The sequence below is a fragment of the Balaenoptera musculus genome, chromosome 6, assembly GCF_009873245.2.
Source record: "Balaenoptera musculus isolate JJ_BM4_2016_0621 chromosome 6, mBalMus1.pri.v3, whole genome shotgun sequence".
NCBI lineage: Eukaryota > Metazoa > Chordata > Mammalia > Artiodactyla > Balaenopteridae > Balaenoptera > Balaenoptera musculus.
Window position 1 is genome coordinate 10,496,963 of NC_045790.1, and position 26,093 is coordinate 10,523,055.

At 43.1% G+C, this 26,093-nt stretch overlaps 1 protein-coding gene across 1 annotated transcript in view; it reads right to left on the reverse strand.

Annotated features, from left to right (window-relative positions):
* Positions 1-8,226: 8,226 nt before the first annotated feature.
* Positions 8,227-26,093, reverse strand: part of ELP3 (elongator acetyltransferase complex subunit 3) — a 115,828-nt gene continuing 97,961 nt past the window's right edge. Inside the window, 1 exon segment of the mRNA XM_036856399.1 lies at positions 8,227-10,549. Within this exon segment, the coding sequence (XP_036712294.1) occupies positions 10,473-10,549 (77 nt within the window). The 3' untranslated portion in view covers positions 8,227-10,472.

Below are 26,093 nucleotides of genomic sequence, written 5' to 3' on the forward strand. Positions count from 1 at the left end.
ATGCCTCACAATTTAGGTTATTGATGTTACAGTTTACAAATTTTTTATATTGTGTAACCAATAACAGATTATTGTAGTTATGGTTATTTTTTACTACATTTGTTTTTTAACTTTTAAACTAGAATTGTAAGTGAATTATGCACCACCATTATCATATTACAAAATCTAACTTTGACTATATATTTATCATTACCAGCAAGTTTTATTCTATCTTCTTATGTTTTTAATATGTTAAATAGTATCCTTTCACTTTCACTCAGAGAAGTCCCTTTAGCATTTCTTGTCAGGTAGGTCTAGTGGTGATGAACTCCCTCAGCTTTTGCTTTTTGGGAAAGTCTTTAACTCTCCCTCATTTCTGAAGGACAGCTTTGCCAGGTATAGAATACTTCACTGACAGGTTTTTTTCTTTCAATATTTTTAATATGCCATGGCATTCTTCCTGGCCTAAAAAGCCTTATTGAGTTTTCTTTATGTGAATCTTCTCTCTTTTCTCTTGCTACTTTCAAAATTTTTTTTGTCTTTGACTTTTGACAATTTAATTATAACATGTCTTGGAGTAGACCTATTCAGGTTCAACTTATTTGGGATCTTCTGGGCCTTATGGATCTGGATGTCCATTTCTCTCCCCAGGTTTGGGAAGTTTTCAGCCATTATTGTTTTAAATATACTTCTTGTCCCTTTCTCTCTTTCTTCTTCTTCTTCTGGAATTCCCATAATGTGGATATTATTTCTTATGATTGTGTCCCATAAGTCCTGTAGGCTTTCTTCACCACTTTTCATTCTTTTTTCCTTTTATTCCTCTGAGTAGATAAATTAAAATGTCCTGTCTTCTAGGTCATTGATTCTTTCTTCTGCACAGTCAAGTCTGCTTTTGAAGCTCTCCCTTGAATTCTTCAATCATATTTTCTTCAGTCATTGTATTTTCAGTTCTTGGATTTCTGTTTGTTTTCTTTTGATGTTTTCTATTTATTTGTTGAAATTTCCATTTTGTTTATGCAATGTTTTCATAATTTCATTTAGTTGTCACTGTGTTTTGGTGGTTCGCTAAACTTCTTTAAGAGGATTATTCTGAATTCTTTGTCAGACAGTTCATAGATCTCCGTTTCTTTCGGGTCAGTCATCATACCTCTGTTGGTGTCCTTTGGTGGTGTCATGTTTACCCGATTTTTCATAATCCTTGATTCCTTATGTTGGTATTCGTCCATCTGGGTACGTGGTCTCCTCTTCCAGACTTCACACATTTCCTTTGGCAGAGGCAGGTCTTCACTGGTCAGCTCAGTTTACGTTTCTGAATGTGTGTGCTGGTGATGCTCTTGGGCAGGTAAGACTTGCTAGCAGGGTCTGTTTTTGGGTGAGGCCACTGCCTGAGCTCTGAGGTGGCAGAATGGGGTTGTGCCACTGGCTGAGAACAGTTGGATAGGACTACTGGCTTGATTCCCTGCCCGAGCAAACTTGGTTCTCTGCCTAAGCAAAGTTGTAGGATGAGCTCTCTCTCTTATCAAGTTTACTAGATGGTCAGGATTGAGCACTCTACTCAGCAAAGGATGGAGCTATGAATTAGCTTCCCTGTCTTGGAGGGGCAGCAGGATGGGCCCCAGGACCTGCATGTCTTATTCTTTGGGGACTTGAATCAGGTAAGACTGCACTGAATTCCCTGGCCAGTTGGGACCTCTGGTTTTGCTCTGCAGACAGGGAAAGCCATGAGTGTGCTCTCTGTTCAAGTGCCTCTGTAAGTAGGACCGTTGGGTGGGCCATGCAGCTTCCCATGTGCTCTGGTTAGGTTCTCTGGTAGGATGAGCAGAGGGCAGCATTTAGCAGTGGGTGGGGCTACAAATAGCTTCCCTGCCCAGGTGCAGTGGGAGAACCAGTTCCAAGGCCGACAAGGCTCTTTGTATGTGGTCTTGACTCAACCCGACCCATGCCCCAAGTTCCCTGGCTGAACAGGGCCACTGGCTTTGCTCTGCAGACCATCAGCTCTGCCGGCCTAGTGTATTCTCTGCTCAGGGGTTGCTGGGTTCACAGCTTCCAGGTGTTATGGTCAGGCTTTTTGGTCAGGTGGGGCTGGGAGCAACACAGCAGTGAGTGGGGCTGACTCAGCTCCCCTCCATGGGCAGGAGGAAAAGCCAGCTCATAGCTGCTTCTCAGGTGTTCCTGATCAGGCCTTCTGGTCAGAAGGGGCCAGGAACTACACTCAGCTGTAGGTGGGGCTATGGATTAGTCCTCCTGCTTGGGTGAAGAGGGGACTTCTCCAAGCCCAGCAAGGCTTTTTGTTTGTGGTCTTGACTCAAGCTGACCCACTCCCCAAGTTCCCTGGCCAGTTGGTGCCACTGGCTTTGCTCTACAGGTCATCAGCTCTGCCTGCCGTATCCTCTGCTCTGCTTGAGCGTTGCTGGGCTATGCAGCCTCCCAGGTGTCCCCAGTCAGGCTTTCTAGCTGGAGGGGCTGGGAGCTACACTCAGCAGCAGGCTGGGCTCTGACTCAGCTCCCCTGCCTGGGCCAGGGCAGACCAGCCTCCAGGGCTGGCAAAGCTCTTCGTTTGTGGGCCCAAATCAGGCAAGCCTGTATCCTGCCGAGTTCCCTGGCCGGACTGTGCCCATCTTGGCTCTGCAGATGAACAAAACGGCTGCAGTCGTTGGGACAACTGCTCAGACACCACAGGTAGGACTCGGTCTGCTAAGATCTGAGTGCTGGTTGTTGCCAGGCCTTCCGCACTTCTCCATCACAGTCAGATTCCCAGGGGTCAAGTCCTGCGGGTACCCCTGCAGTCCCCGTGGGGCATGACCAGAGTGGGGGCTCCCAAGAAGGGACCCACAGTGGGAGCTGGATATGTACCCTTGGCTCTCTTTTCCCACTGGAGGAGCCGTAGGCTCAGGGGCGACCCCTCAGTGTGATACTGACCAGCCTGGGGAGGAGGCAGAGCTGTCAGCACGCAGCGGCTCCTCTTACCCTTCTGATGTGGTGTCTTGGTCTCTGCAGTGCAGGGCTTGCTTCAGCCTCACTCTTGTGTTCTAGGGTTCTCTCAGGGGTGTCTTGCCCATGAATAATTGCTAGTTGTTCTTCCTGAGGGGGAGTGAAGGCCTATAGGAATGGACTACGTCACCGTCTTGGCGATGCCACTGTCCTCTGTTGTCTCTTGTCTAATATTATTGGATGAAGGCTTCACCCTGTGACCTCATTTACCCTTAGTTACCTCCAGAATGGCCTGATCTCCAAATTCAGTCACATTGGGGGTTGAGGCTTCAATGTATAACTTTTGTGGGGGACACAAACATTCAGCCCATCAGAGCAGGGCTTACTGATTTTGCCGTGGAGTTGCCGTCTGGGTTGTTTCTTGAGGAACTCTATATGATTGTATATTTTTTATTTTTATTTTTTATTTTTTATTAATTAATTAATTAATTAATTAATTTATGGCTGTGTTGGGTCTTCGTTTCTGTGCGAGGGCTTTCTCTAGTTGTGGCAAGCGGGGTCCACTCTTCATCGCGGTGCGCGGGCCTCTCACTATCGCGGCCTCTCTTGTTGCGGAGCACAGGCTCCAGACGCGCAGGCTCAGTAATTGTGGCTCACGGGCCCAGTTGCTCCGTGGCATGTGGGATCTTCCCAGACCAGGGCTCGAACCCGTGTCCCCTGCATTGGAAGGCAGATTCTCAACCACTGCGCCACCAGGGAAGCCCCTGATTGTATGTTTAAGTCTTTCCTCTCGGGCTGGTTATTCTCTAGAAGAGCCTGTCAATTTCTGGCCTGTGGGGAGAGGTCTTGTCAGCATTCTGAAAACTGAGCTGGGGAAGACGGCGGGAAGTCTCAGTACTCACTATTTAATATGCATGGGTTCACTTCATCACCTTGTTCTCAGTTCTATTACCCTGACCTTCCGCTTCGTCTGGAGTTCTCTCATCCAAAGATCCTCTCTTGTTTGACTCCCTTAATTCACCTCCAGTCTGTTGCTGAGGTGGTAACAGAGCACGTGCTGAATGGAGGGAACCCAGGGACCCAGGACCTCTAAAGGAGCTCCATCAGTCCTGCCCTGGCTCTTCCCTTCCCCTCCAGTGTATGGTGTTGCCAGGTCCTGTGGCTTAAATTGTACTGGAACTTTCTCCACTATCCAGTCTCAACTGCCAACTGAGTTACTATTGTCCATCTGCTTCAGAGCTTCCAAAATCTTAGCACTTTTGTCTCTTCTTTTGTCCTTGTGGATTAGAAAAAAAAAAAAGAAATCCCCTTTAGTCTGTGTGAGCTTTGGTTGGGAGCCAAACTATATGTGTGTATTCACTCCTCTATTTTAACCCAGAAGCGTCCATCCTTTTCTATGAGAGTAACTTCCAGAGTTACTTGGTTTCAGCTCTCTATTTAAATGGATTACTTACTGCTGGTTCTCTTTCCGTATTATCCCTATTCCTAAGTTCCTTATTTGGATATGTCTCTTGGCTGTATTATTCGAGTAGTTTGTCAAAGGAGAGCTCACTGGCAGTTGTGGCGAGAAGTGGCTGGAGGTTGGTGGGGGTGGAGAGCAAAGAGTATCTGCAAGGCAAACACAGCTTCAAGAAAAAAAAAAAAAAAAAAGAAAAAAAAAATCCCTTTCCAACCCAATTGCCAGCCTGAAACCATCGGTTTTAGAAATTCTAGAACCACCACTGCTCATAGGTATTAGGGTCCTTAAATCTTTGCAAGTTTGAGAAAGTCAACCTGTTGCCTTTATACTTAGCTCTTCACTTACCAGCTTTGTGGCCTTGGTTACATTATTTAACCGTTCGGAACCTTGGTTTCTCATTCTTAAAATGGGGGCCAAAATTCCTACCTCGGAGGATTGTTGTGGGGGCAATACCAGGCCTGTCCACTCAGATATTCTTCCCTTTCTCCTTCCCTTTCCCCAACGTTCCTTTCCCTTCCTCAGGTTGCTGTAAGTAGTCCCTTACCTACTGCCCCAGCACCCCAAGCACGCAGTGCTCCAAGACCCTAGTTTTGCAAAGCTAGATGGGGGCAGAAGGCAGCCTCAAACCCAGGCAGCTGGATGCCACACCGGCCCTTCCTTGGAGGGCGGGGTGGGGTGGTGGCCAAGTGCCGGGCCCCTCCCCACCTGCCCAGCTGGACAGCAGGGACGATCATCTTCCTGGCTCACTTCCCTGGTGGCGCAGTGGTTGAGAATCCGCCTGCCAATGCAGGGGACACAGGTTCGAGCCCTGGTCCGGGAAGATCCCACATGCCGTGGAGCAACTAAGCCCGTGTGCCACAACTACTGAGCCTGCGTGCCACAACTACTGAAGCCCATGCACCTAGAGCCCGTGCTCTGCAACAAGAGAAGCCACCGCAATGAGAAGCCCGCGCACCGCAACAAAGAGTAGCCCCCGCTCGCCGCAACTAGAGAAAGCCCGCGTGCAGCAATGAAGACCCAAAGCAGCCAGAAATAAAAAAATATTAATTAAAAAAAGAAGGGATAGAGTTACAGAGAGGGCATGTGAGCCCTGAAACACCATTTAAAAAAAAAAATGTTGTGAGGTTAGCTCATACCGCTAATCTCACAGACAAGATCGGCCCTGAAACAAGAGGATAACCTTCCCTGCAGGGCTTGAGCAGTTGAGGAATCTGACCTGAAGCAGTAACTTCCATCAGGGGAGATGAGATAAGGTACGGTCACCTCTGACCTCAATGAAAGTACGTTCACGCTCCAGCGCCTCTCAGTGACGCAGAGCTTGGCATTCTGTGTGATGGGACTCGCTCCCAACCGCAGGTGCTGCTGCCTCTGCCGGGGCAAGGCCAGCCCGCAGGCAGGTTGCTCCTTCCCCACCTCCTGGAAGGTGGGTAACAAGTGAAGGATGGAAGGGCTTGGGGGCGAAGAACCACAGGGAGGGACACAGAAGCCTGTCATGGATGAGTGAGGCTTGTAGAAAAAAACTAAAGCAAATCTTAGTATTGAGTCAACGAGTGTATGCAGCCCCCACGCTTCATACACAATTCTAGCTATTGTGACAATGAGGATATAAAGGAATGTAAGATATGGGAAGACCCACTTAAATAAAGTATGGGATCTGCAGACAATGGGAAGCTAGGTAGTCATTAAAAAGGATGAAGTAGATCCGTGTGTACTGACACGGGAAGATGCTGGTGTTACTTACATTTTGTGGAGTGAAAAAGGTTACAAAGCGACAGGCACTGTGTGACCATTTTACGTAAAGGTGACTGATGTTTGTGTGCGTTCGGGTGTGGGTGAGACGCATGGAAGCACGTTCATCACAGGGCTTACCACTGTCTGATGGTGGGACTTCAGGTGATTCTGTACCTTTCTGTTTCATTTCAATCTGTTATACTGAGCATATATAATTTTTAGAACCAAAAAAAGCTATTTTTATTGAAACGGAAAGAGCAGACTCTCCCTTTGCTCTGCGTTCTCTCTTGATGACATCGTGCCCTTCCACTACCTGCGCTGGGGAAAACCGGGCTGGTGACAGGACTCAGGTTACAGGTTGTCTGTCGTGAGGATGAAATAGTAAGAAAGCACAGCCTCGTTGCTCAATACTTGTGTCTTCTTTAAACATAAGCTGACTGAAAGCATTTTTCCCCAAAAAGAGGAAACATGGGGGTGGAGTGGAGAAAGGCCGCGTCAGTGACTCGCGTTGGAATCCTAAACCCGCTTAGTGTTATAGCTGAGCTCGGGGCTTCTGTGCTGGGCCGCGCTGCGGGCGCCTTTCACGTGGCTGTGTGTGCGGTCCGTGGACATTGAGGGCTGGTGCCGACTCTACTGGGCCACGTGGTGGCCCTGGGGCTTCAGGCCCGGCCATGATGACACCAGCCTGTGTCCTCATTTGTTAACGGGGGGGAGACGAGCATTGACCTTGAGGGCTGCATAAGGGTGGCCTAGATAGAGAAGCAGCGCATGGTGGGCCTCAGATGGCAGTTCCCTCCTTGGAGGGTATTCTAGGCATGTGGAGACCGGAAGAGATAAGGCCGCACATTTGGATGTAGGAAAGCAGCTGGTTTGCCCCTTGTTACAGGCGTGTGTTTGATTATTTGTCTATGTTAAAATCAGTTTCTTTAAAAGGTCTGTAAGCTTAGTTTTTGGAACTGCCTTCACGGAGTTAAACACAACCGTACAGAGGGCACACAAGTCTAAGGCACAGATGTGGCACTGCTCCTCCTCCCTGCCACGAAAGGTGCCAGCCTCCCTCAGGGGACTCTGTAAGTGGATATGGCGACCTGTGCACACTCATGGGAGACCGCAGTCCATGCTAATCTAATACTGGACAACTTTCCGGGAAGCCCCCAGAATTACAGTGGTATTTGGAAATGCTTTTTGCTGTTGCAGAGTCTCAGCTAGTTTCTTGTCCCTCAAAGCATGGATCTGACAATTTGTAACCCTAGACTTATGTGAATGAAACAGAAGGACCAATCAGAGGATGGGAGAGAAGGCCTCAGACCCCAGCAATACTATTCTTCTGACACTGGCCTGTAGCAAAAGTTTGAGATTCTAGCAAAAAATCAGATTCTATTGCCAACAGATAAGAAACTCTCATGTTAAAATGGGCCAGATTCTGCACTTGTTAGATATTGGTCATAATAGCCAGTACTTGTAGTGTGTTTTACGTTCCACAGGCCCTGGTCTAAGAAACTGACATACGTGAGCTCATTTAATCCTGACAACTACTGCACGAGGGAGAAATTATCATTTCCACTTTACAGACAGGAAACTTGCTGAGAGGCAAGAGTTTTCTTGCTCGAGGTCACACATCTGTTGAGAAGTCACTTCACTGGAGTAACGGCATTTTACATAATGTCGTGGTTTATGCAGCGTCTCTCAAATGGGACCCCACTGGACCTCGTGCTTACCCTGACAGATGGGCGATTCTCTCATGTTACAAATTGGAGGGGGGGGGGGCGTGTAGCTGAAAAAGGGGAGGGGACTTGCCCACAGCTTCAGAGTTAATAAAGGAGCCCAGGTTTTCAGAACCTAGATCTTGAGCTCTTTCATCAGCTTAAGGGTCTGTGAGTTCTTTATGAACAAAATTTTGTTTTTAATTAGATGATAATCTTAAAAAACAACCACCACCCATAAAAACCTTTGGAAATGAAAAGTTGAATTCGAAAGCTGTTTTCGTAGAACAGGCTTTGGTTTTTAAGTTGTACTTTTCAGTATTCTTTTGTGTTAGCAGACATTTTTTTCCTTTAAAAGGGCTCCACATTCATTCCTAAGTTGGGGAAACAGTGAGCCCTACCAGGCCCCTTTACTTGGCGATAATGTATTTTTAAAGTCTCATTTTTTATTTGAATAGATTTCAGTCTGTTTCTGATAATTTAAAAACAACAACGAAACCTCTCCAGGTGATTTAAGAAAAACTTGAGTCAAAAGCAGAGCTATGTGAGTGGGCCTGAGATGGTTGCTAAGGAGTCATTCAATACAGATCAGAAACACAAGCTGCAGCTTTAAAGGTTTCACGCGGAGGCCGACAGGATCCTGTCTAACTGATCTTCCTTACGAGGTGGTCCATTTGAGCAGGCGCACGTATCTCTAGGAGAGCCAGGCCAGCCAGGCTGTGGAGGCGCCAGGCACCGCACATGCCAGGGACAGTGCTTGGCAGTGAGGGGAGAAGCTGAAGCTTCTGGCGGCAGAAAGGCTTGGTAAAAGAAATGTTTGCATATCGAGGTCTGGGGAAGTCATTCTGGCTTATCCATGAGTTAACCTGAATCTGATGCTGAACAGAACAGCCTGTTTGTGGCCCATCAAACATACACTGTACATCTGCTTTAATTATTAAAGAAAAGGGCACACTGAGTAGAAGAATGTCCACGTTAAACACCAAGATTAAATGCCTCTCTGGCTGGGAAGCCAATGCTGATACTCCTTCCACGACAAGACTTCCTTCCCAGGTGCCAAGACCATACTGACTCGCTGTGTATGTGCTGATCTGTTTCCCCCCCCCAAGACTGTGCTGAAAACCATGCTTCTCTGGGGCAGTTCCTCAGTTAGTTATCTGAGAGGCTGTCTTCTAGGCTATAATCGTCAGTTTGGCTCAAAATTGAGAAGTAGCTGAATTCCTTAAATAGCACTCACAGAAAGCCTCTGCAGTGCCACAGCGAGCCCACAGGAAGTCAATGCCATTTGCCTTGTAGCAGTTTAACAAAATGGCAAACAGCACCCAGGAAGAAACAAAAACAGTGCCACAGGCAGGAAACCCAAACCTGTAAACTCATGGCAAATGTCACTGCGTTTACAGGGAGAGGAAAAAACCTTTCGTGATTCTTCCTTGTATGTTGAAGATTTTATTTTTCAAACCTTTAGAAGAATCAATTCCATTTAATAAACCTTTGTAAAATGCCACAGAAGCCAAGGGATGCAGGGTTAAGCCATGTTCTTAAGAACTGACCCTCTCCAGGCTGAGCCTCCTTAGTAGGTTACCTGGAAGTTACATAAAGGCAGTTCTATAAAGATGAAACTTTGAAAAAGCCAGTCTTTCTCCTATTTTTAGATTTGGGCCTGTTTTCCATTTTTTTGCTTTCACAAAAAAGTTTAACCCTGACCTTTCTCCATTTAAAACAAACCAAAATCCATTTAAAGAATTAAAATGCAGGTAACAGCTCCTGTGGATGTGCCTCTTGACGTCCACAGACGTCACCCAAACCCAGACACATGCACGGCAGACTCTGCCTGCTCAGGACAGACCAATGGGGAAGCCAAACGCCTCTCTGGGCGAAAGTGCCGCCCACGGTGTTTTGCAACTGTCAAGAGTGTGCAAAGTACAGACGATTAAAAATGTGAAATAAATGGATGTCTGTAAATGGATGTCTGTAATGGCCCTTCATAGATGGTAGACGCCCAGATGAGAAAGGCTGGTTTCAAGCTTGAAACACAAGCCTACAATCTTGCTTCTTTTCTCCCCATCACACTGTTATTTCAAACCAGAATGATGTCCATGAAAACAAAAGCTCATTTTCTTGACCTGTGCTGGAAGGCATATGTAGTTATAGGTCAGAGATCAACGTGACAGTTTTCACATGTCCCAACCTGGCGTTTTGTCTGTACAGGATAAAAATAACCTGCTGATAGGAAACTAAGTGTCCTCCTCAAATGACATAGCCAGTTTTTAGTTCATGAACCGTGCAGTTCCAATGAGTTGATCAGTTTGCTTTTGTCACTGTGCCTGAGTCATGGTTAGGTCACTTGCAGGCCTCATGCAGAATTTAGAAATTGGTTACAGGACTTAAGCCTCGAAAACGGAAGTGACGTCTTGAGAACATGCAGGAGGGCGCGGTGCGGGAGCTCTGAGCGCCCAGGCTCCATGGGCTTGGTCAGCAGACGCCCGGCCCGGCCCTGAGCGCGGCTTCCAGTCTCTGTGGCTCCAGCGGGAGGGCGAGGGGGAGGCTCCTTGTCAGGGGGTCAGGGAGGTCCATGTGCTTCGCTCAGCCTCTGTGCTGAGTGTTCAAGACATCCTGAATCTCTGTTTTCTGCCAGGGAGGATACGTATCAAGGTGCGCTGGTGTGGCGGTTATTTTAGATTTTTTACCATGTACGGACCTTGCAATCTGTAGCCAATCTTTCTGTAATAATTCCTGGTGCCAACCCCTGTGAAGAAGCAGAAAAACAAAAGTCAGAAGAGTCTCTTACTAAGCATTACTTTAGCAGCCCTCAAAAGCCAGCACACGTGCCCCTCCTAGCCGTCCTCCTTCTCCCACTCTCATTCACAGACCAAAGTCCTTTCCAGATCGAATCTCACTTGATTAAGTTCGGAAATTTAAAAACATTCTGAATTCAAGTTGCGTTAAAACACATAAACTGTATTTCAGAGACTGTGGGTTCACAATCCTGTGGGTACCGTGCAGCACAGCTTCAGGTGTTATAGGTGAACGGGAAGTGGTGGATCTAATGTGTGAGATGTCCACACTCCAAGTGAAGCCAGACGGCATTACGGTTTCCTGGAAGGTTGAACAAGAGGTCAGGTATGGGAAGTGGAGTTCCCACAGCCGCCGGCAGCCAGGGTGCCCTGACCAAGCGAGGTGTCAGTGCCACTCACTCATCCAGAGCAACGATTTTCACCAATCACCATCAGTGACATTAAATTAGTGCTACTTAATGTGCATTTCATTCACTTTATATATATTTTTTTGGGGGGGGTATTAATTGGTATACTTATATTGATATACGAGCAGTGTAAGTACCAGGAGTTTATGTCAGTTTTATACTTGCGTCCATTTAAGGAACACTAGCTGATTTAAGTCAATACTAAAGGTCTGTGAAGTTTTTTCTTTAAAAGGAATCATTATCCTAAATGGTGCCGCTATAATAAAACACGATCACATTTAAGAAGCTGAGCTCCTAGGAGGATAAAGCATGGCTTACGTGGTATTATCTATACGAGTGGCTAAGAGAATGGGCTTTTGATCATTCAAAAGATATGGATTTAAGGTCTAGACCTGTCATTTTAAGGGCTGTAGCTTTGGCCAATTACTTAATTACATTTTATCATCTATAATAACGTACCTATGTTTTAAGGATACTGAATATTAAATGAGATAGTCCTTGATATGTGCTTAGTCCGGAGTCTGGAAAAAGCCAATTCCTCCAGAACCAATTGGCTGCTGCTGTTATTATTTCAGAGCTTTTCATGGTCTGATATCTGATTATATTTCTGGCTTCACTGCTTGCTACTATTCTCCCCTGAAACACTATGCTTCAGCCCCAGTGAAAATTTAACTTTTCTAAAAGCTCCCGGTGTGTCTGGCTCTACCTAGCTTCCAGGCTTGGCTCATGCTGTGCCCTCTAGCAAACTGATCGAACCCAAGGGGGTTCGTGGGATCCTCTGATCTGGAGCTCGTCGGTCAGAAGCACAGTGACAACCTAGATTTGCAATTGGCATCTGAGGTGGGGTCATTCCCGCGGGACCGACCCGTAACCTGTGGAGTCTGATGCCACCTCCAGGGAGACAGTGTCAGAACCGAGGCAACGGTAGGCCACCCGGCTGGTGCTGCAGAGCTGCGTGACGTGTGGAAACCCCACACCTCCGGCGCAGTAGTGTTGTGGTTTTCGTGTGTGTAACGTAAAGGAAGATGCTGGCGTTTCTCTTTACCGTGCTCCTCCCCACGGCTCTCCCCACGGTGCACTGCGATTGCCGGTCGGCCTCCCCACGTGGTGGAAGCTCTGTGTATCTTGTTCGTCACTTTGTATTCCTAGCGATCAGTATGTGCATGAAATCAGATCACTGCTAAGCCCCCTCCAGTCTCGCCTAATTCTGTAGCCCAAACATTTACTATTTAGGAATAGGGTTTCCTACCGTGTTTTGTTTCCCACCTCGTTCAAAAAAATTTCAAGTATTAAGAAAATGGAACTGAAACTGATGTGATGAAGGTAACAGAACCGTGTCATGTGATAATAGGTCACTGGAGAATTTCCCTTTTAATCCAAGGATTACTGACATTCCGTCTTGCACAATTTCAACCTTGTCTTTGTGCTCTAATCATTACTTTTGTTCAACACTGTGGCTTGGGGTAGAGCAGGGGGAAGACAAAAACATGAACAAATAATGGGTCAGGCAGCAGCTCAGACCCACTGGATCCAGGAAGACATCTCACACCCCTCAGAGGGTACAACCACTTTATTGTTTGCACTATCTCCTAAAGTTCTATATCCGTAAGCATAAGTTCTATATCCTATGACCCAGCAAGTATACTCCCAGAGTGAAAAGAGAAATGAATGCTTACAGCCAACAAAAGACATGTTACTCATAACAGCCAAAACAGGAAGTAACCCAAATATCTATCAATAGTAGAATGGATAAATTGTGTATTTTCACACAATGGAATATGATACTGCAACAAAAAAGAAAGAACTAGAGCTACCTGCAATGCCATGGATGAATCTCACAGACCTAATTTTGCATGAAAGAAACCAGATGTAAAAGATTTCATCAATGCAAAGTTCAGACGCAGGCAAAATTAATTTTACGGTGATACAAGTCAGAATACTGGTTACATTTGGAAGATGATATGGACTGAAAGAGGGAACAAGGGAGTCTTCTGGAGTGCTGAAAAATGGTATATCTTGATCTGGATTAGAAGTTACATGGGAACATACACAGGCAAAACATTATTAAGTGGTATACTGAAAACGTTGTAATTTATTGCATGTACGTCCTAGCTCAATTTAAAAAAACTCAAGAGGGGGTACATCCATTGAATAGATGTTCAATGTGTTTTGAGAGCTCAACTTGTCCAAAGAATTCAGGAAAATAAGGAAAAAGGATGAGAGGCAGGTGGTTAAGAAATCATTACTGGAGTGATCACTCTATCACATAGATGCCTCTGAAGTCATTCAATGCAGTGTTTTCTATTTCTAGAATCCCGCATGCTAGAAACTATTTTTTTCATCCTCTTTCTTTTTCCGCACTTTAAAAGTTCACATTCAAACTGAACTATTCTCTGTGACATGACAGCATTCGTCAGAGGCACAGGCACCCTGAGATTAAAACGTGCTTTTCCTCATCGTCACCTACACATACAGACTATAGCATAAATCTAAGAATTCTGAGCAGAGAAGTGACATGATTGACTTACATTTGAAAGAGATCACTCTGACTGCTATTTTGAGAACAGAATGAAAGCTCCAGGAGGGCAGGGATTTTTACCTGCAGGACCTCTAGCACCTGGAGCAATGCCTGCACATATTAAGTACTCACTGAAATATTTGTTCAATGAGTGAATAAGTGACCAAGGGCAGAAACAGGGAGACCAGTTAAGAAGCTATTGCAATAATCCAGATAAGAGATGGTGGTGGCTCAAAGCAGAGTCATGGTGGTGAAGAGTAGCTGGACCCTGGAAACATTTAAAGGCAGAGTCAAAAGAATCTGTTGATGGATGCAGGGTGGGACACAAAGAGAGGGGCCCAAGATGCCTCTAAGGTTTTTGGCCTGAGTACAGGAATGGTTTGGAGAAAGAATGAACTGCCAGTTAGTGAGACTGAAAGATGGTGAGAAGAGGGTCGGGGAGGAGGACGTCAGGAGCTCGGCTTTGGCTGTGCTGCAGGTGAAATGGCTGTTAGACATTCGAGTGGGGATGTTGAGGAATATGTGATTTTGGAAGCCTTTCTTGCTCTTAGATGGTCTCTTTTCTTGGATGCTCTTTTGGAAAGAAATTTATTTTATCTTAATTGAAGGATAGTTGATTTATAATAATATTAGTTTCAGGTGTATAACACAGTGATTCAAAATTCTTATAGATTATACTCCATTTAAAGTTATGATAAAATACTGGCTATACTCCTTGCTCCGTACAACATATCCTTGTAGCTTATTTATTTTACAGATAGTAGTTTGTGCCTCTTAATCCCCTACCCCTACCTTCCCTCTCCCCACTGGTGACCACTAGTTTGTTCTCCATATCTGTGAGTCTGTTGGAAAGAAATTTCTGACTGGGGCAGTTGTCTTATGAAGGGAGTTGGCTGAGGAGGAAGCAGGTGGGTGGAGGCCGGCGGAGGGGGCAGCTGAAGACAACCTGGGTCCTTTTTGATACTGTTGAATCAACAACTAACCAAGTCTGAAGCTGCTCTACCAAGGAAGCTGTTAGGAAATAATGTTTTCCGTTTGGTTTAAGCCATTTTGTTTTGGTACTTTTTTGTATTGTACTAATATACATAAGATAAACTTATCATTTTAACCATTGTTAGGTGTACAGTTTACTGGTATTAAGTACCTTCACACTCTTGTGCAACCATCGCCACCATCCATCTCCAGAAGTAAAACTGAAACTCTGTACCTAGTAAACAATAGCTCCCTGCTCCCTCTTCCCCCTGTTCCTGGCGACCCCCCGCTCTACTTCCTGTCTCTATGGATTTGGTTACTCTAGGCACCTCATGTAAGTGGAATCATTCCGTATTTGTCTTGTGGTGACTGGCTTATATCTTCAAGGTTCATCCATGTTGGGTTTAAACCATGTGAGTTGAGTTCTGTGTTACTTGTAACTGAAAATGTTGTAACTGACACGTGAGCTTGAGGACAGGAAGAGATTAAACACATGAGGTCAAGTCAGCACTTAAAACCATAAATCAGGGTGGTAATTCTGACCATGCTGCTGTCCTACTGGCAAGTCCCAACACAGAGCTCAGATTCCTCAGCCTGATTTTCACAAAGATTTTCACGTCCCGTCTGGTTTACCTCTAGTTCCTGCCACAACTGACCTTAGTCCTTATAGTCTGGCGTTACCAAACCAGGCATAATTTCACTAATCCACTGGCTTGGCCGCTGCCCCGTCAGTGCTGCAGCCCATGCCCCAGGGCACTCCCATTCATCCTTGAACCCTCCCTCGGACGCCACTTTCGCCAGGAGACCGCTGCACACACCTCCCCTCTCCACAGAGTCTGGCATTCATAACCCCCCCCTCCACGCTGGCTGGATCCTTTAGAGTTCTACTGTTTCAGTAGTCATGCTGTGCTTTATTTTACTTGCATGTCTAGCCCCCTTCCTAGAATGTAAGCCTCTTGAAGTCAATGACTTCTATCCTCAGGGCTTAGTACAGTGTCTGCATATAATCAACAGGCAATAAATGCTTGCAGATTTACTGTACTGTATTCGGTTATCATTATGTTGTGTATATATAAAGAAATGTGCTCCTGGGAGATGTATTTTTTAAAAAAAGAAAAGAAAGAAGAACTGGCCCTATGTTAGCTGCCAGGTAGTGGGAATGACTCAATGTAAAAGGGATGAAGGGTAGGGCTTAATCTAGTTATAGATTTCCTACTTTGTTAGCTTACAGATGTAGAGGCAGCTCTCTGATTTATACTATTACCTCTAACTAATAAAAACTTCCCCTAAAATTTTCAGAAATATTTCTGGATTTTTAAAAAATTGAAGTACAGTTCATTTACAATGTTATGTTAGTTTCAAGTGTATAGCGAAGTGATTCAGTTATGTGTGTGTGTGTGTATATATATATATATACACACACACACACACACAAGATATTGAATATAGTTCCTTGTGCGATATAGTAGGTCCTTGTTGGTTATCTATTTTATGTATAATAGTGTATATCTGTTAATCCCAACCTCCTAATTTATCCCTCCCCCCACTTCCCCCTTTGGTAACCATAAGTCTGTTTTCTATGTCTGTGAGTCTATTTCTGTTTTGTAAGTAAGTTCATCTGTATAATTTTTTTAGATTCCACATATAAGTGATATCATATATTTGTCTTTCTCTTGCTTACTTAATATGATAATCTATAGGTCCACTATGTTGCTGCAAACGGCATTATTTCACTCTTTTTTATGGCCGAGTAGTATTCTATTTTGTGTGTGTGTGGCATTATTTCATTCCTTTTTATGGCTGAGTAATATTCCATTGTACATATGTACCACATCTTCTTTATCCATTTATCTGTTGATAGACATTTAGGTTGCTTCCACGTCTCGCCTATTGTATCAATAAGTAATGCTGCTATGAACACTGGGGTGCATGTATCTTTTCGAATTAGAGTTTTCTCTAGATATATGCCCAGGAGTGGGACTGCAGGATCATATGGTAACTCTATTTTTAGTTTTTTAAGGAGCCTCCATACTGTTCTCCACAGTGGCTGCACCAATTTACATTCCCACCAACAGTGTAGGAGGGTTCTCTTTTCTCCACACCCTCTCCAACACTGATTATTTGTAGACTTTTAAATTATGGCCATTCTGACTGGTGTGAGGTTGGCTTTTTATACTTCTAATTTTACAAAATAGATGCCATTTCCCATGGGCTTAAAACAATCTATTACAGAGAATTTCAAATACACAAAAGTAGAGACAATGGTACGCTGAACCTCCACAGACCCACTACCCAGCTTCAACGATTATCAGTTCATCCATCAGACTTCTAATGCTTCTAGCTCTCCACCCATGTGAAGTCACAAGACAGATTTAACGCTTCCTTTTGGTTCTGCTCAGCTCAGTCACTGGAGACATGTTTAATTCTCCTCTTTCAAATAAAGATGATGGTAATCTTTACCATCTTCTTTACCAGTTATTACCAGATTGAAGATGTGCAGCTGGTCAAAGAGCTTTACTTCCCCAAACATGCCACAACCTACATCTGTCACAACCTACCATAAATAGCTGTTCCTTACACCTAACACAGGACTCAACACCCCTGGACAACCACAAGTGCCATGTTCTGGAGTGCCCTGATTGCCTAAGTGTGCCGGTTAAAGGCACAGCTTTACTGGGGTACAACTCAGCGCTCCTCAGTCAGATTCCCCCTGAGCGTGTAGGCTCCTCAGGTTCTCTACTTCTGCCCTAATACGGGAGGTGGGCCCTGGAAACTACTACCACCTTGAGGAGAGGCACTCAGGCTTTGCTATGAGCCTTTCTGAATAAAGGCATATCTTTCAAGCTCCTCTCCTTGTTTTCAGTAACATGCTACAGCATGCACTGAGACGGGAAGTCTACTTCCGGACCCTCAGGGAGGCCTTAAGTCTTTTGACCTCTAGCCAGCCTGGACTCCAACCTCTTACTTAAATGACTAAACAAAAATATTCCCCATTTGTATTTCCCTGTGCCTCTTGTTTCTTGAAAGAAAGATTCTTCCTCCGTTCCTACACTCTGCGGAACAGGCTGGCGAAAGTATTAGCATCGCTAGCCAGCGCGGAAGGGAACACACCGTCAGCGGCGTGGGTGGAGGCCACACTCTGCCGCCTGCTCCTCTCCTGGGTTAGCAGGGCTCCTACAGTCCTCGTCACAGTAACTTTCCTCTTGTTAGCCAGCCAAGAAAAAGCAATTACCTTTCACAGCTGACGTCAGCCAAGCTCCTGGACTGACGCGGGCAGCTGTGTCACAGGCTCCTGCCCTTGAGGACAGACACGCAGCGGGCTGTACAAGTATCCGTGTTCTCTGCCTGCTCGCCTGCGTGCGATTCTGCCAATCCCTGGGCTGGGGGGCGAGCAGCAGTAACCTCTGTGCAGCAGTCCTCAGGGTGCCCTAGCGGCAGAGCCGACAGTCGTCAGCAGAGCAGTAAGGATGGGGAGGAGAGGGGCAGTCCACATGCTTGCTTTGTTTTATCCTCCAAGTTACTGAACCCACAACCTGAATCTACCTATATCACGGGGGCCTTTTTCCTACTCTTGGAGGCAGGATAAATATTTTTATCTTCACTACTTTACCAGCTATGATGACGATGAAAGTGAAAAAGAATACCTTGGGGCTTCCCTGGTGGCTCAGTGGTTAAGAATCCGCCTGCCAATGCAGGGACACGGGTTCGAGCCCTGGTCTGGGAAGATCTCACATGCCACGGAGCAACTAAGCCCGTGTGCCACAACTACTGAGCCTGCGCTCTAGAGGCCGTGAGCCACAACTACTGAGCCCACGTGCCACAACTACGGAAGCCCGCACGCCTAGAGCCCGTGCTCCACAACAAGAGAAGCCACTGCAATGAGAAGCCTGCGCACTGCAACGAAGAGTAGCCCCCGCTCGCCGCAACTAGAGGAAGCCCGTGTGCAGCAACGAAGACCCAAAGCAGCCAAAAAAACCCAAAAAACTAAAAAAAAAAGTACGTGTGTTTGGGGGGGGCGGGGGGGGGGGATCACAAAACCTTAAAAAGATGAATCAAAGATGAAAATGGAAAAAAACTAGCTGTTTAAATGCTACTGATTCTATATTAGAAAGTATGCAATCTATTTTAACATAAATTTAGAGGAAGCAGGCAAAAGGAGTAATAAACTAGTCAATGTGGTACCTGATTTGGCTGTGAAACTCTGCTTCTCCACATTACTGCAGCCCTTTCTTTCTAAGGGGATAAATCCAACACCAGAGTAAAGCTTAGAAGCTGAAAATAAACACATTTTCCCTTTAAAAGAGAAAATAAGTCAGGAGCAGGAAATGAGCCTCAACTCAACCTAGCTTGTGATTCTGACTAACTCCATCTCAAAACAAAAGAAGCAACAACTTTATAGCTGAGCGACTGTAAAGTACAAAACTAGAGTAAGACGACTCTTTTCTGAGCCCTTAAATACATGCCAGGCACGCATGCTGGATGCTCAACACACACCAGCAAGACTGAGATTACTGTCCTGGGAGGCACGAGAGTTTCAGAAAGGGTCGTAACTCAAGGTCACATGGCTGGGAAGCAGAAGAACCATAATTCAGAGCCAGCTTGTCTCCACGGCACGCAGAGTATTCCCAAAGAGCCATGGTGCCTGTGTTGTGGGTGATGCCAGACCCTGCTTCCCCCGCTCTGGCTTTAAATGTCTAGTTGGCTCTGATAACAGCACATCCATTTTTTATTAAAGCACAGAAAGGACATTTGACTTGTCTCGATCACCTTACCTCCTCTATCTGTGTCTAGTTTCTCAGTGTTCTTTGTTTGATAAATCACTAGATGAAACAAACATGGTGACCTTATTTCCATTTCACTAACAGAGCTCAGTAAGAAACAATAATTACATAAAATATTCTGATAACATAGGCAGGCAACACAAAACTTTGTTAAAAGATGTGGCTTACAAATGTGAGAACTACTGGGAAGGGGGATACTTTTAAATAACAACTTGATAAATGTGGTCACCCTTTTTAAAATGAAGAGAAATACGATGTAGAGTTTGGGGGAAAAAAAGCAACAAAGATGGAACAATGATGGAAACTAGACCCTAGAGGAGGAGACAAGTCAGGAGTATTTAAGCTTACAGAAAAGGTGACTTCAGGCTTGATTACGGCAGACTAAATGACCAGGATCAACTTTCCAGCTAAAGACAATTTAAAAATTTAGACAAAATTAAAAATGCTTCCATTAGAAAAATATCAAAGATCTAACAGTTATTAATTATCAGGCAGAGAATAAGGAGAAAACGTGAGCTTTGAGAAGGGAGTAGAGCCTTTTCTGCCTCAGTGGTGATGCCAACCCAGAAAGGTCGGCCAGATCCACAAAGGCCGGCCAGAGACAAGTAGGATGGGAGGAGTCACGTGGCCACCAGAGGCACAGAACCAGCTGCCAACACCCTGAATCTCACTCCCCTTCACGAAGGGCTACGCTCCAAGGGAGGTGGGGGAGCAACCATCATCTAGGTCTTGAAGTATTCCTGAAAGCAAATTCTCTCATAAAATGCTCAGCAAATAATAAAAACGAGGCACACTTAGAGACGACAACATGATAAGAAATAAGAGACTTCAAATCTGGAGTCCCTGCCATTATCTGACATAGATTGTAGAAAAGCTATGCTTACTACATACATGGAGATGGATACTGAATTTAAGAATGTTTAGAAGCAACAGGAAACTATAAAACATGATATAACAGAGTTGAAAAAGATGCCAGAAATCAGAGAATTGAAAGATAAAATAAGAACTTAGGCATCAATGGATGAGTTTAATGGTAGATTAGACTTAATCAGTAAAGTGTAAGTTAAGTCAGAAGGAACTATCAACAACGAAGCATGGAGAAACCGAGTAACGGGTGGGGGAAGAGAGTATGAGACACAATGGATACAATGAATAGGTCTAACATATATTTAACTGGAGTCCCAGGATGAGGGGGAAGAGAATGGGATAAAATCAATATATGAGTCAGAGACTGAAAATTACACGGAACTAAAAAAGAAAAAGAAAAAGAAAAAAACCCCACCACCAATTAAAGAAACCCAAGGAAACCTAAGCAAGCTCAAGCAGAGGGAATGCATATCTAGAAACAATCATAGTAAAACTAGAGAAAACAAAGACAATCTAAAAATAAAGATACTAAAAAAAAATCATAAAAGCAGTCAGAGTATATCCTCAAAGCAGACATCTGACTTCTTAACTGCATCATTAAAAGTCAGAAGACAGTGGAAAGACAGCTTCAAAGTGCTGAAAAAAAATAAATGCAAACCCAGAATTTTATACTCAGTGAAAACTTACTTTAAGAATAAGCAAAATAAGATATTTCATACAATCAAAATTAGAATAATTTGCTACCAGCAGATTATTACTAAAATAAATTCTTTAGGTACAAAGAAAACAATACTTGCAAATTACCCAAATAAATACTCATCAGTAGTAAAACAGATAAACTGTGCTATATCCACATCATGGAATCCTATGTTATCAATGAAAATGAATAAACTACCTTAGAGATTCAGCAAAGATTGAAGAGCAAAGAAAGTGATAAATATACCAGTAAATCTAAATGAATATGGACTGTATATAACAATAATTATTATAGTAGTAATAATAATAATGTCTTGTGGATTTTTGAAAAAATATATCTCACACACAGACACTTCAGAAAAGAGGACATCTAAATGGCCAGCAAGCATATGAAAAGGTAGTCAACTTCATTAGTCATCAGGGAATGTAAATTAAAACTACAAAGAAAAACCACTACATACAAATCATACTGAACAACTGAAACTCTTATACCTTCCTGGTGGGAGTGAAAATTGGTAGCCCTTTGGAAAACCACTCTGCAGACTCTTATAGTTGAACATATGTATTCCCTGAAATCCAGCAATGCCACCCCTAGGTATATATTCCACACAAATGTGTATTTATGAGCCTTAAGATACATATATAAGAATATTCATAAGCCCAAACTGGAAACTACCTAAATATCCAGCAAGAGTAAGACAGATAAATTGTGAGATATTTGCGTTATGGAATCCAGCCTATCAATGAAAATGAATGGACATAGCCACACACAATGTGACCTAATCTCACAAACAATGTTGCACCAAAGTAGCCAGAACAACAACAAAAATATAACAAAATGATCCCACTTATCTAAAATTAAAAACAACAAAACTAAACTATTTATAAATGATTCATAGTTAGGTAGTGGAATATAAAGAAACACACAGAATAAAGTATGAAAAAAGAGGCTACTGGGGAAGGAGGAAGGCAAGGAGAGGGGAGGGGATTATGATGGGGTGGGGTCAACAGGGATGTTGGTTATATTCTTGACCTAAGTGGGGGTTGGTTAAACAGTTCATTTTTTAACATCTACTCAACTTTGCTGTCTATTTGCTACAGTTTACTGTCAACTTTTAAAAATGAAAAAATAAATAAATAAAAATGAAAAAGAGAAGGTAAGATTAAGTTATTTCAACTACATGAATGTTTCTTTAAATGGGGAAATAAATCAATTCTTCATGCATATGGAAAATCAAATGAGAAAACTTGGGTTTAGTGATTCCAACAGGACAAAGAAAGAACATGAAATTTCTAATGTGACTTAACAGAGGAAGAAATCATTTAATCAAGTATTTATTGAGGATACACTAGGAGCCTGGAAATTAACGAGTTTTACCTCCTGGAATCTTCAAGAAAAGAAAAACTCTAGCCTAACAGACATTTTCATGTCTGAAGAAGGAAAATGAATTCGAAATCTGGAGGTTCATTCCTGTTCCTTGACACGACCTTTGTTAGGACACAGGGCTGTGCTTCATGGCTAGTTATGTGTTGGACTGAATTAAAATTGAGCCCACATCACATTCCTAAAGCCAAACTTGAAAAAAGAGAGAAAATATGCTAAATCTATCCTTTGAAACTTAAATCTCTGATTTTTCTGATTAGATTCAAAAGATTGAGATAAGTCATGATCACTTAATAAAAAAAAATCAGTGAAATAAAAACAACTTCAAAAAACTGTTTTAATTACTTTTGGGTTCAATTAATCAACTATTTATTGAGTGCTTGATATATGACTAGCAGCATTAATACAAGGCAAAGGTATTCATTAGTTTCTTTCATTTGCTACTGAAATGAGATTTTATTACATCTCATTGATCTCTTAGTAGGATGGCAATATTTCACTCTTCAACAATACACACTGGTATCAGATTTGGGGAAAGGTTTTTCTTCTGAATGTTTGAAAATGAGCCAAATTAACTCAATGACCCTAAATCTTTGAAAGATAATTTTTTTTCCTTTTCTGTTAAAAAGAAACTCTTAGAAGGTTACCCACATATGATCTTAGCTCTTCAAAGCAGTTGGTTATTGCAAGTCATTAACACAGCACGTTAGTACATTTATTCTCCATCACCTTGGAAGATACAGAGAATATCTCAGGAGAAGAGATTCAACCAGTTACCCAGCAGCCTAAAGGTTCCCCTGTTCCTTCTGAAATGGGTACACCAAGATAACAAAGTAAAAATGAACAAAGAATAAAAGCAGTAACTTATAAAGCATGTATAGAGACTCTAAATAGAAGCTACTGTGGTAACTTACAGTAGGGAGATACTTACAGTAGGGAGATGCTGGAGGGTTATCCTATAGCTCTTAGGTTTATTCTTCACAGGGAGTCTGACATAGGAGGGCCCACAGTCATCTAATTAAAAAATGAGCGGCTCTATTCCCACCAGTGCAGAATGTCTGCTATGTCACAGATCATTTTCACTACTTCATGTCTCAAATCATTAGTGTGTTTCTGTAGAAGTTAAAGCCTGTCATCAGTAACCTGGTAGGAAGAGGGATCCCTTCTATTTATAGTCTTTTTAAAAAAAAAAAAAGACTTTAAGAAGGAAAATGGTAGAGTAGAAAACGCTACAGATCAGTCCCTCTACTGAAACAACCAGTAAGCTGGAAACAACAATCAAAGCCAACTACATGGGGACACCAGAACCTGATAAGGCACTTACAGCAACCAGGGGAGTGCCTGATGAAGGGAGAGGCCGCTGCCCTTTGGTAAGAGGGCAGCAGATGTGAACCACCTACCATCCCCCTATCCTACAGTGGCCAGCTGGAGCCAGGGTGGGCAATAACGGTATCTATTGTAAGATTTGAAGAGATATATTCCCTTACCACCTTTTTAAAAAAGATCCAGACATTTAAGGAAATCCCTGTCAGGTCACAGGCTGATTGCACAGAAAATGAAACAAGAAATTTTAGTGAGCACATGCAACAAAGGATACTGACTTTGCCAAAATAGCTTGAAAAAATACAAGTGGATGACTGCAGCCCTCAAGAGCAATCCCCGAGGAGGGAGAGAATCTGACTTTTATAATTCTTGAGTATGTGCAGTTCTAAACAAAAAATTGCAAAGCATACCAAAAACAGGAAACTAAGACTCATTCACAAGAAAAAGAGAAGTTGACAGAAACTATGCCTGAGGAATCTTAGACACTGTGATTACTAGGCAAAGTCAACTGTCTTAATTATGCTCAAGGAGCTAAAGGAAATCATGTCAAAGAACTAAAGGAGCACAAACAACAAAAGCAGAAGTCAACAAGTGGGACTGCATCAAACTAAAATGCCTCTGCACTGCAAAAAAAAATAACAAAATGAGAAGGCAACCTACAGAATGGGAGAAAGTATTTATATTTGCAAACCATACACTGGATAAGGAGTTAATATCCAAAATATATAAAAACTCATATAACTCAATAAAAAAAAATCTGATTAAAAAAATTGGCAGAGGAACTAAATAGACGTTTTTCCTATTGGCCATAGAAGACATTCAAATGGCCAACAGGTACATGAAAAGGTGTTCAACATCACTAATCATTATGGAAATGTAAGTCAAAACCACAATGTGATAGCACCTCACATCTGTTAGAATGACCATCACCAAGAAGACGAGAGATAACAAGTGCTGGTGAGGACATGAAGAAAAGGGAAGCCTGGTACACCACTGCTGGAATGTAAGTTGGTAATGTTTTTTTCCACTATGGAAGACAGTACTGAGGTTCCTCAAAAATTTAGAACTACCATATGATCCAGCAAATTCCACTTCTGGGTATATATCCAAAGGAAATAAAAACAGGATATTGAAGAGAAATCTGCACTCCCATGTTTATTGTAGCATTATACACAATAGCCAAGATATGGAAACAACCTAAGTATCTGTCAATGAATAAATGGATTAAAAAAACTGTTCACACACACACACACGTACACACAGAGAAATATAATTCAGCCCTAAGAAAGGTGGAAATTCATTTCCATACCATTTGCAACAACGTAGATGAACCTTGAGGACATTATGCCAAGTGATATAAGTCAGATAGAGAGAGAGAAATACTGTACACCACTTGTGGAATCTGAAAAAGCCAAACTTGTAAAAAGAGAGCATAGAATGGTGGCTACCGGTGGCTGTGGGGTAGGGAAATAGGAGAGATGCCGTTTAAGGGTACAAACTTGACACCTGTAGATAAATAAATCCTGGTGATCTAATACACAATATAATGATTACAGACAACAGTACTGCATTATAAACATCAAATCTGCTAAGAGACTGGATCTTTATTATTCTCACCACAAAAAAGAAATGATAATCATGTGATGTCTTAGAGGTGTAACACTACAATGGCAATGATACTGCATTATATAAATGTAACAAATCAACATGTTCTACATCTTAAACTTACACAGTTATATGTCAAATCTATTTCAATTAAAAAAAGAAAATAAAAAAGACTAAAGGAAATGAGAACACTGTATGAACAAAGGGGGGAACCCAATAAAGAGAAATTATAAAAAGGAACCAAACAAATACTGGAGCTGAAAAGTACAATAGCTAAAATAAGGGACCTGTGTTACACCACCACCATCAAGCATACTAACACCACATCATAGGAGTCTCAGAGGGAGATGAGAGAGAGAAAAGGTAGAAAAAATAAATAATGGCCAAAAACTTCCCAAATTTGATGAAAGACATGAATCTATACTCCTAGGAAGTTCAACAAGTTCCAAGCAGGATAAACTCAAAGAGATCCACACCGAGGAACATTACAGTCAAAAAAAAAAAAAAAAAAAAAGTTTTTTTTTTTTTTTTTTTTTTTGGCTGTGCCGAGCAGCATGTGGGATCTTAGTTCCCTGACCAGGGATCGCACCCACCCCCCTGCAGTGAAAGCGCAGAGTCTTAACCACTGGCCCACCAGGGAAGTCCCCAGTCAAACTGTTGAAAGCCAAAGACAGAATCTTGAAAGCAGCAAGAGAGAAGTGACTCGTCACATACAAGGGATCCTCAATAAGATTAAGAGCTGATATCAGAAACCATGGAGGTCAGAAAGGAAGTGGGGTGACATATTTAAAGTGCTGAAAGAAAAAAAAACTGTCAACCAAAAATTCTTTATCTGGCAAAAGTATTTTTCAAGGATAAGGGATAAATTGAGACATTTCCAGATAAACCAGAGCTAAGGAAATCTGTTATCACTAAACCTATCCTACAAGAATCCTTCAGGAT